The sequence below is a fragment of the Engraulis encrasicolus genome, chromosome 6, assembly GCF_034702125.1.
Source record: "Engraulis encrasicolus isolate BLACKSEA-1 chromosome 6, IST_EnEncr_1.0, whole genome shotgun sequence".
NCBI lineage: Eukaryota > Metazoa > Chordata > Actinopteri > Clupeiformes > Engraulidae > Engraulis > Engraulis encrasicolus.
In genome coordinates this window covers 13,384,838-13,394,837 of record NC_085862.1, presented here as the reverse complement: position 1 = coordinate 13,394,837, position 10,000 = coordinate 13,384,838, and the positions used below count along the sequence as shown (strand labels likewise).

General features: G+C 45.9%; 1 protein-coding gene across 2 annotated transcripts in view; it reads right to left on the bottom strand.

Annotated features, from left to right (window-relative positions):
• Positions 1 to 10,000, bottom strand: part of ipo13b (importin 13b) — a 116,015-nt gene that overhangs the window by 27,307 nt on the left and 78,708 nt on the right. For both annotated transcript variants that reach the window (XM_063200676.1, XM_063200677.1), the window contains exons 9-12: positions 9,740 to 9,887; positions 4,750 to 4,931; positions 3,561 to 3,587; positions 2,390 to 2,524 (exon numbers count right to left, since the gene is read on the bottom strand). In XM_063200676.1, coding sequence (XP_063056746.1) covers positions 2,390 to 2,524; positions 3,561 to 3,587; positions 4,750 to 4,931; positions 9,740 to 9,887 — 492 coding nt within the window. The remainder of the gene's footprint in view (positions 1 to 2,389; positions 2,525 to 3,560; positions 3,588 to 4,749; positions 4,932 to 9,739; positions 9,888 to 10,000) is intronic.

Here is a 10,000-nt window from a genome sequence, read left to right as displayed (position 1 = left end):
TTCAAAGAGCCCTTTAAAAAACTGGCTCCTTTGAACGATTCGTAATTCCGTAATTACGACGCATTTTTACTCCACCTTTAGGTAATTTTGTCTAAACAACAACTGATCATCCTCCTCCTTCCTAAGACCATTGCTGACACTCTCTGAGGTAGACACTTTTTGTTTTCTCCCCAAATTTAAGTACTCACATGAAGGTCACATGCTCAAAATGAACGGTACCATACAAAAAGAGTGGTTCCCAGCATCTAAAAGCCGTTCAAAAGAATTGATTCGTTCATCAACAATGTAACGCTAGTGGGGACATTGCCTTGAAATTAATTTTCCCCAACTAACTTAAAGCCATCATCTATCTAGATGCTGAAGAAATACCATACCAGACAAAAGCAAATGACACAAACAAACAATGGAGAGGGGTGATCTTCATGGATATCAATACAGAGAGTTGCTTTTTGTAGCTGGTGATGATGCTTGGAAACCAAAATAGGATCAGCAGTGTTTACTTTGATGACAGGCAGACAGACAGACACAGAGAGACAGACAGGCAGACAGGCAGGCAGACAGACAGACAGACAGACAGGCAGGCAGAGAGACAGACAGACAGACAGGCAGGCAGACAGACAGGCAGGCAGACAGGCAGGCAGGCAGACAGGCAGACAGACAGGCAGACAGACAGGCAGACAGACAGGCAGACAGACAGACAGGCAGACAGGCAGGCAGGCAGAGAGACAGACAGACAGACAGACAGACATGGCTGCCCATCTCTCGTTGTGCAGTCCCTATAGCAAGCAGTCCGTTGCTGTTTGTTTATTGGAAGGCAGTTTTAGTAATAACCATGACTGACGAACACGATACGCGCTGGGAAAGATGAGATGAGATGAGACGAATTGTGGATCTAGGAAAGGGCCTGCCCTCATCCACAGTGTGTGTGTGTGTGTTCATGTGTGCGTGTGTGTGTGTGTGTCAGGCCGAGGGGAAACAAGCGAGGAGGAACAGATGCTTGATTTTCCAGCAGCTATTTATAGCACTGCTTAGATACGGAGACACACACACAGACTCACACACACACACACTGCCGCGATATGGACAGGGCTGTGAGTTGTGGACTCTGATGCGTTACCAACAGGGCTCAGGGCACAGGGCTATGTAGTGACAACCGGTTGCAGCTTTCTCACCAGGCTGCCGTTCACCCGCCTGCCTGCCTGCCTGCCTGCCTGCCTGCCTCTCTCTCTCCCTCTCACCCCCGCCTCTCTCTCTCCCTCTCACCCCCGCCTCTCTCTCTCCCTCTCTCTCCCGCCCTCCCTTCCTCTCCTGCCCATGGGTGGGTACACCATCCCAACACACCAGGCTGCAGTCCACCTGCCTGCCTCTCCCCCGCCCTCCCTCTCCTCTCCTGCCCTGCCTCTCTCCCCCGCCCTCTCCTCTCCTGCCTCTCCTCTCCTCTCCTGCCTCTCCTCTCCTCTCCTGCCTCTCTCCCCCGCCCTCCCTCTCCTCTCCTGTCCTGCTCTGCCTCTCTCCTCCGCCCTCCCTCTCCTCTCCTCCCCTCCCCTCTCTCTCCTCCTGGGTGGCCAGACCACACCACACCACACCAACACAGCAGCCGGGTGGTCCAGGGGAAATCAGAGATGGACAGATAGACACACAGACAGACACAGAGACAAGAGACAGGCCACAGGCGTGGGCGGAGTGTGTGCGAGTGTGTGTGGCATAAAGGGAGACAGACATAAAAGCAGTGGACAACGTGGGGTGAACATTGGGGGGAGTGTGTGTGTGAGTGTCTGTGCGTGTGTCTGTGCGTGTGTCTGTGCGTGTGTCTGTGCGTGTGTCTGTGCGTGTGTCTGTGCGTGTGTCTGTGCGTGTGTCTGTGCGTGTGTCTGTGCGTGTGTCTGTGCGTGTGTCTGTGCGTGTGTGTCTGTGTACCGTCTCGTCCGCTAGTTTCTCCAGTTGCTGTATGTAGGGGGTGATGAGTGTGTGTGTGTGTGTGTGTGTGTGTGTGTGTGTGGGTGTGTGTGTGTGTGTGTGTGTGTGTGTGTGTGTGTGTGTGTGTGTGTGTGTGTGTGTGTGTGTGTGTGTGTGTGTGTGTGTGTGTGTACCGTCTCGTCCGCTAGTTTCTCCAGTTGCTGTATGTAGGGGGTGATGAGTGTGTGGTGTGTGTGTGTGTGTGTGTGTGTGTGTGTGTGTGTGTGTGTGTGTGTGTGTGTGTGTGTGTGTGTGTGTGTGTGTGTGTGTGTGTGTGTGTGTGTGTACCGTCTCGTCCGCTAGCTTCTCCAGTTGCTGTATGTAGGGGGTGAGAGTGTGGGGTGTGTGTGTGTGTGTGTGTGTGTGTGTGTGTGTGTGTGTGTGTGTGTGTGTGTGTGTGTGTGTGTGTGTGTGTGTGTGTGTGTGTGTGTACCGTCTCGTCCGCTAGCTTCTCCAGCTGCTGTATGTAGGGGGTGATGAGGGCGTGCAGGTTGCTCAGGATCTCCTCAACAGGCAACGCTGACAACAGGAAGCCCAGCGCCTGCATCAACCACATACACTGACTCGTCTAGAGGAGGGAGAGAGAGAGAGAGGGAGAGGGAGAGGGAGAGAGAGAGAGAGAGAGAGAGAGAGAGAGAGAGAGAGAGAGGGACAGAGAGAGAGATGGGGAGGGAGGGAGAGAAGGAGAGAGATAGAGAGGAGGGAAGGAGGGAGAGAGGGGGGGAGGGAGGGAGGGAGGGAGAGAGAGAGCGAGAGAGAGAGAGAGAGAGAGAGAGAGAGCGAGAGAGAGAGATAGAGAGAGAGAGAGCGAGAGAGAGAGAGGGAGAGAGAGAGAGAGAAGGGAGGGAGGGAGATAGATAAATTAATGTGCCCATTTTCTGCCTGATATTTACACATTTAAAAGGTGCACTCTGTAAGATGGTGGCCAGAGTAACTATGCTGCTCATTGAAACTGTGCTTCCTATTACAGATGCACCGAAATGAACATTTGTGGCCAAAACCGAAACCATTTTTCGGCCTCCGATTCGGCCACTCAATTGGCTTTCGGCCGAAAGCCGAATGTGTCTTTTTTTTGCGTTTTCGGCTGAATTTTTTCAGTGGCCGAATTTGCAGTGCACCTCTACTTCCTATTGCCAAATTTGAGCTTTTGATGAATATTTATTAAATAAATAATAAAGTAATAATATTTACTAGTATAACCAAAGTACAGTAAGTTTTGCATCTAAAAATGTCTGGAAATTCAAGATGGCGGACATGGAGAAGAGCCACCTTTTCATTGATGAAGGAGACGGAGGATGTTGAAGTAGGAAAAAGAAAAAAGAGTAAAGGAAAGAAAAAGTCCAAGAGAGGAAGAGATAAAACTTCTGGGTTAGGAAGAGGAGCGGTCCCACTGGAGGATGGGGGGTTGAAATCGATCAGCTGCATTTCCGCAGATATGAAATCTAAAGAGAACTCAAGGTCACCCAGAGAAGAGAAGAGAAGAGAAGAGAAGAGAAGAGAAGAGAAGAGAAGAGAAGAGAAGAGAAGAGAAGAGAAGAGAAGAGAAGAGAAGAGAAGAGAAGAGAAGAGAAGAGAAGAGAAGAGAAGGGAAGAGACGAACTCACCTTGTGGATCTGTTTAATAAGTACCTCCTGCAGAGAGAGAGAGAGAGAGAGAGAGAGAGAGAGAGAGAGAGAGAGAGAGAGAGAGAGAGAGGGAGAGAGATACAGAGAGAGAGAGAGAGAGAGAGAGGAAGAGAGCAGAAGAGGGAGAGAGAGGGGAGGGAGAGCGAGAGAGAGAGCGGGAGGGAGGGAGAGGGGAGGTGGAGAGAGCAACAGAGAGGGGGGGGCAGACAGAGATTTTTATTCAATTTCATATTCAATTTATATTCAGCACGACCTTAAACTCCTGCATTAAAAGATTTTAAATGCCTGACAATGTCAAACCGTTAAAAAGAAGAAAATGTACATGCATGTCTGTGCCCTTCACCTAGAGGTAATGTGTTGTTTTTTGCTTGAGGCTGTGTATTAGAATGTGCAGCGAGGGCACTTTAGAGAACCAAACACTTTCAAAAACCAACGGAATTGGTGATCAGTATGATATTAAGACTTTAAAGTCTTACAAAGGACATCGATAGGAAGTAGTTGACCAACAGATTAGAAATGGAATTAGCTCTCAGAGGGAAGTACAGAGGAGTGTGTGTGTGTGTGTGTGTGTGTGTGTGTGTGTGTGTGTGTGTGTGTGTGTGTGTGTGTGTGTGTGTATACCTGTGACACCTCCACTATGTTGGTGGCGTAGGGCAGTCTGTGTGTGTGTGTGTGTGTGTGTGTGTGTGTGTGTGTGTGTGTGTGTGTGTGTGTGTACCTGTGACGCCTTCACTATGTTGGTAGCGTCGGGCGGCAGGTGTGTGTGTGTGTGTGTGTGTGTGTGTGTATACCTGTGACACCTCCACTATGTTGGTGGCGTAGGGCAGTCTGTGTGTGTGTGTGTGTGTGTGTGTGTGTATGTATGTGTGTGTGTGTGTGTGTACCTGTGAAACCGCCACTAAGTCGGTAGCGTAGGGCGGTCTATGTGTGTGTGTGTGTGTGTGTCTGTATGTGTGTGTGTGTGTGTGTACCTGTGAGACGGCCACTATGTTAGTGGCGTAGGGCGGCAGGTGTGTGTGTGTGTGTACCTGTGAGACGGCCACTATGTTAGTGGCGTAGGGCGGCAGGTGTGTGTGTGTGTGTGTGTGTGTGTGTGTGTGTGTGTGTGTACCTGTGAGACGGCCACTATATTAGTAGCGTAGGGCGGCAGGTGTGTGTGTGTGTGTACCTGTGAGACGGCCACTATGTTAGTGGCGTAGGGCGGCAGGTCGTATTTGCACTCTCTGCAGATCTTCTTGAGGGTGGAGACGCTGGAGACTGACAGGTCAGGGTTGCCTAGCGCCTGCAGCACCAATGGCAGCACACTACTTAACATCACCGGGTGGTCCGCTAACCACTCAGCCAACGCACCTGAAGAGACACACAAACACGCGCGCGCGCACGAGCACGCACACAGACACCCACACATTTCATTATAGTGCAGCGGCTAACCAAAACAATCGTTCAGTTTGTGATACAAGCATGAAAATTGGTACACATGTAGCCAAAGGCATTCTAAAAAGAACTGGATATGGAGCCATCGTGAATTTTCAACATGGTGGCCATAGCAGCCATTTTTCAAAATGGCCACCAGCAACAACAGTTTTCTTATGAGTAATGGATATAATATGACATTTTAGACACATTTACCATTCATATTACTTGGTAAATGTCTTATGGATAATTTAAAAGTTGTCATGAATATTCAAGATGGCCGCCATTTTCAAGAAAAAGGCCATTACCGTTATGGAGCTGACAAAAGCGTGACATTTAGAACATTGCTTCCTTAGGACCCAGTACTGCACTGTACTGTACTGTGCTGTACTATACTGTAATGTGAAATACTGTACTGTACTATACTGTACTGTAATGTGAAATACTGTACTGTACTGCACTATACTGTATGCTACTGTACTGTAATGTACTACACTCTACTGTACTGTACTGTACTGTAATGTGAAATACTGTACTGTACTGTACTGTACTATACTGTACTGTAATGTGAAATACTGTATTGTACTGCACTATACTGTATGCTACTGTACTGTACTATACTCTACTGTACTGTAATGTGAAATACTGTACTGTAATGTACTATACTGTATGCTACTGTACTGTACTCTACTTTGCTATTCTGCACCGTACTGTATGCTACTGTACTGTATTATACTGTACTGCACCGTACGGAATAGTACTGTACTGCACCGTACTGAATGGTACTGTACTGTACTGTACTGTACTGTACTGTACTGTACAACTATAGAACTGAAACATGTAGAGCATTCTGAGGTCATGTACAATATAAAGCAAAAAAGTGTAGTGGGAATGAGTTATGTTACTGTTACCACTCTAAATCGTGAAGGTTAAAAAAAAGTCATGTGGCATTTTGTTTGGGGGGTGGGGGTTATGGTAGACTATCCTTCTTCCTCCTAGACTATTTGTGTGCCTTGCATATCAAGAAAATGAGTGCCGGTAATGATGTTCTTTTATAGTATATACCATATGAGAATTGCTGTATTATATAGATATTTCTCCTATGGGTAAGGGTGGCAAAGACCTACAGTACATGTTGTCCATCAGCTGTCAGTTTTGAAGTACCAATTGAAGTACTCAATGATTACTGAGCTAACTGTAATGCAACTTGTTTCACAATTACTTTGTTTGCAAATTCAGGAAAAAACAATTTACCTCTGCCTACTTACTCAACACCTACTTAGAAAACATTTCCATTTAATTTGAACTGAAGACATACATGTATATTGAGTAATCTGTAATGCCATTCTAAAGATGGCTGAAATGCACTCAATATGCACAATGCTACTTGTGAGAATGTAGAATTAGGTGATCTTATGGGTTCTTCATAAATATGGAGAAGTCCTGTCCTTTACCCTCTCTCATACAAATAAAAAATATCTGTCCGGGAAATTAAAGGATGGAGAACCTGCTACCTTGGACATCATCTTGCACTGACACCTCTCCATTCAGATGCTGCCCAGCAAGCATTAGCAGCAGTCGTCTATTCTCACCATAGTTTTAGAGTGGGAAATGCTCATTTGAATTCAGATTCAGAAAACAGCCAGTAAAATGTTGGTCAGTATCTGACTACTTGTATTGCCTCATCATGACTGATGAAACATTTCCTTTGATTTCAGTAGAAATGTAATGCATTGCAATGCATTGTAGAATTGAATCAAATCGAATCGAAACCTCCCAAATCATAATCGAATTGAATCTTGAGGGCAGTGCCAATGCACACCACTATGTACATTTTTGTAGTTGTCATCAATCTGGTCAAGCAGGCTACTACTGCCCTTTCATCTCTGCTGAGTTCCGGACTACAGTATATTAACATTGTCAGCTAAGTATAATGTAATTTAATAACAATGTAATGCATTACACAACATGACATATTGTATATGACATAGTAGAAAAAGGGCTAAAAAAGGGCCTAAGGGCTCTTAGGCTAGAATTACAGCATGTACCCTAAAGAAACACCATGCAAAGTGCTTTTCTAACTTCCGTAACGGTAAAACCCTTAACAGACTCCACTATTGTATGATTATCTGACATGGGCTGCCACCTTGAAAGAAACAGTGATACTATACTGTATATTAAGTATAGAATGAGATAAAAGGAAGCTTCTGGTTAATTCCAAAGTTACAAATTTGAATTCTGCATCTTGAAAAATGACTGATTTGACAACGATATCACCTATATCAGATAAATCATACAAGTGACGGCTGCCATCTTGAAAATGGCGGCCATCTTGAATATTCATGACAACTTTTCTATTATCCATATCACATTTACCAAGTGGTATGAATGGTAAATATGTCTAAAATACATTATATCCAAGAAAACTGTTGTTGCTGGCGGCCATTTTGAAAAATGGCTGCCATGGCCACCATGTTGAAAATTCACGATGGCTCCATATCCAGTTCTTTTTGGAATGCCTTTGGCTATATGTGTACCAATTTTTATGCTTGTATCACAAAATGAACGATTCCTTTATATTTTGGAGCTAAGCTATTAGACTATTAGTATTACACACTGCTCAACATCACCGGGTGATCAGCTAACCACTCAGCCAACGCACGTGAGGAAAGGGGGGGGTGGGGGGTAGGGAAGAGATGATGGATAGAGGAGAGAAAGAGGGGGTTATGTGGAGGAGAGAGAGAGAGAAAGAGAGAGAGAGGGGGGGAGAGGGAGAGAGAGGGGAGAGATGAGGGGGGAGGAAGAGAGAGGGAGAGAGAGGGAGAGGGAGGAAGAGAGAGGGAGGAAGAGAGAGAGAGGAAGAGAGAGCGGGAGAGAGGGGGGAGAGAGGGAGGAAGAGAGAGGGAGAGAGAGAGGGGGAAGAATCAGAAAGAGAGGGAGGGAGAGAGACCTTTAACTGTGTGTCACATAAGCAAGAGAATGACACTTAAAGGGGTATGCCACTATTTTGGGGCTTAATACAGTTAAAATCGTTGGCTGGAGTTTATAAAGGTGGTAAAGTGTCTTATTTTTCATGTAAGCCGTTGTCTTGCTTTAAGACAAGTTAAAAAAGGGAATATGTCGCTAAGCTAGTGAAAGTCAATGCATCCGTGTAGCATGCTACAATGCTACACGGATGCATTGACTTTCACTAGCTTAGCGACATATTCCCTCTTTTAACTTGTCTTAAAGCAAGACAACGGCTTACATGAAAAATAAGACACTTTACCACCTTTATAAACTCCAGCCAACGATTTTAACTGTATTAAGCCCCAAAATAGTGGCATACCCCTTTAAGTTGTGAGGAATTCAATGTTGCATTCAATGTTCAATGACAGAAACCACTGGGTGTCATCCAAAACCTACAAAACTGTGGTTACAAACGTAGTCATCGATTTAAAAAAAATAAAATTAAGACATCACATTAAAAAGATTATAAAGATGGAACATAAATCGAAGAAATGAAAGATTTAAAAATGATAAAAATAAGGAAGGGGGAGATGCGGGGAAGGGGGGTAGATAGGAGAGGGTGAGCGTGGAAAAGCAAGACAGATCAAACAAGACGAGACAGAAAAGTGACAGAAAAAACGGGAAAGATAGAAAAAGACCGCAACAGAGAGGTACCGAGAGAGAAAGAGAGAAAGAGACAGCAACAGAGAGATACCAAGAGAGAAAGAGAGAAAGAGACAGCAACAGAGAGATACCAAGAGAGAAAGAGACAGCAACAGAGAGATATGGAGGGAGAAAGAGAGAAAGAGACAGCAACAGAGAGATATGGAGGGAGAAAGAGAGAAAGAGACAGCAACAGAGAGATATGGAGGGAGATAAAGACAGCAAGAGAATAGAAATTGACAGAATAAGGAAAACAATGGCGGTGAAGACAAGAGGGCTAGAAAAAGACATGCAGGGACAGATGGAGAAATACAGAGGGGAAAATGGAGGGAAACTGAAAAACAGAGGAAGTCAGGATGCAAAGGGATATCATAGAACGATGGAACAAAAAGAAAAAGGAAAAACTGAGAAACAAAAAAAAGAGATGATCCAAAAAAAAGAGGGGCAAGCACACACCCATGCGCCAACACACACACACACACACACCAGGGGTGGAACTTAAGTTTTTTCCCCACCAGTCACGGTGGCAGGTAGATTTCAAAATCTTCCAGTCACTCACTTTTTTTATCAGTCAAAGTGACTGGTGGGTTGACAAATTTACCCGTCATTGGCAGGTGGACGGGTGCTTATTTCCATCCCTGGCACACACACACACACACACACCCACACCCACACCCACGCACCAGCACGCCCACGCGCCAACACACCTACGCGTCAAAACACCCACGCGCCAACACACCGACGCGCCGACACACCACCCCCCCACCCCCCCCCCCCCCCCCCACACACACACACACACACAGCAGGTGTAGGAGTAATTAGCCGTTAGGATGTGCTGCCAAGAATGTGTCTGTTGAGTGTCCTGAGCTAATGCGAGTGGGTTTACTAAGGATAACAAACAAACACATACGCGAACAAAACACAGAAGTTGATGGGTTCCTTACCGATGGTGAACATGACTGTGCTAGTTCCTGACTGTGTTAGTTCCTTACCGATGGTGAACATGACTGTTATAGTTCCTCATGACTGTGTTAGTCCCTTACCGATGGTGAACCTGACTGTGTTAGTTCCTCATGACTGTGTTAGTTCCTTACCGATGGTGAACATGACTGTGTCGGCCAGCTGTACGTTGTTGATGCTGATGCGAGGGATGAGTCCGATGAGTCCGGGGATGACGTCCGAGTAGTTGACGTCTATTGTCTCCGCGATGGACTGGAAGCCGTACAGGAGAGCCTCCGTGTGCTGTAACGCAAAAACAACAACAAGTCTGGTCATTCTACTCTACACCCTAAAATGCAATAACAACAAGTCTGGTCATTCTACTCTACTACACCATATAATGCAATAACAACAAG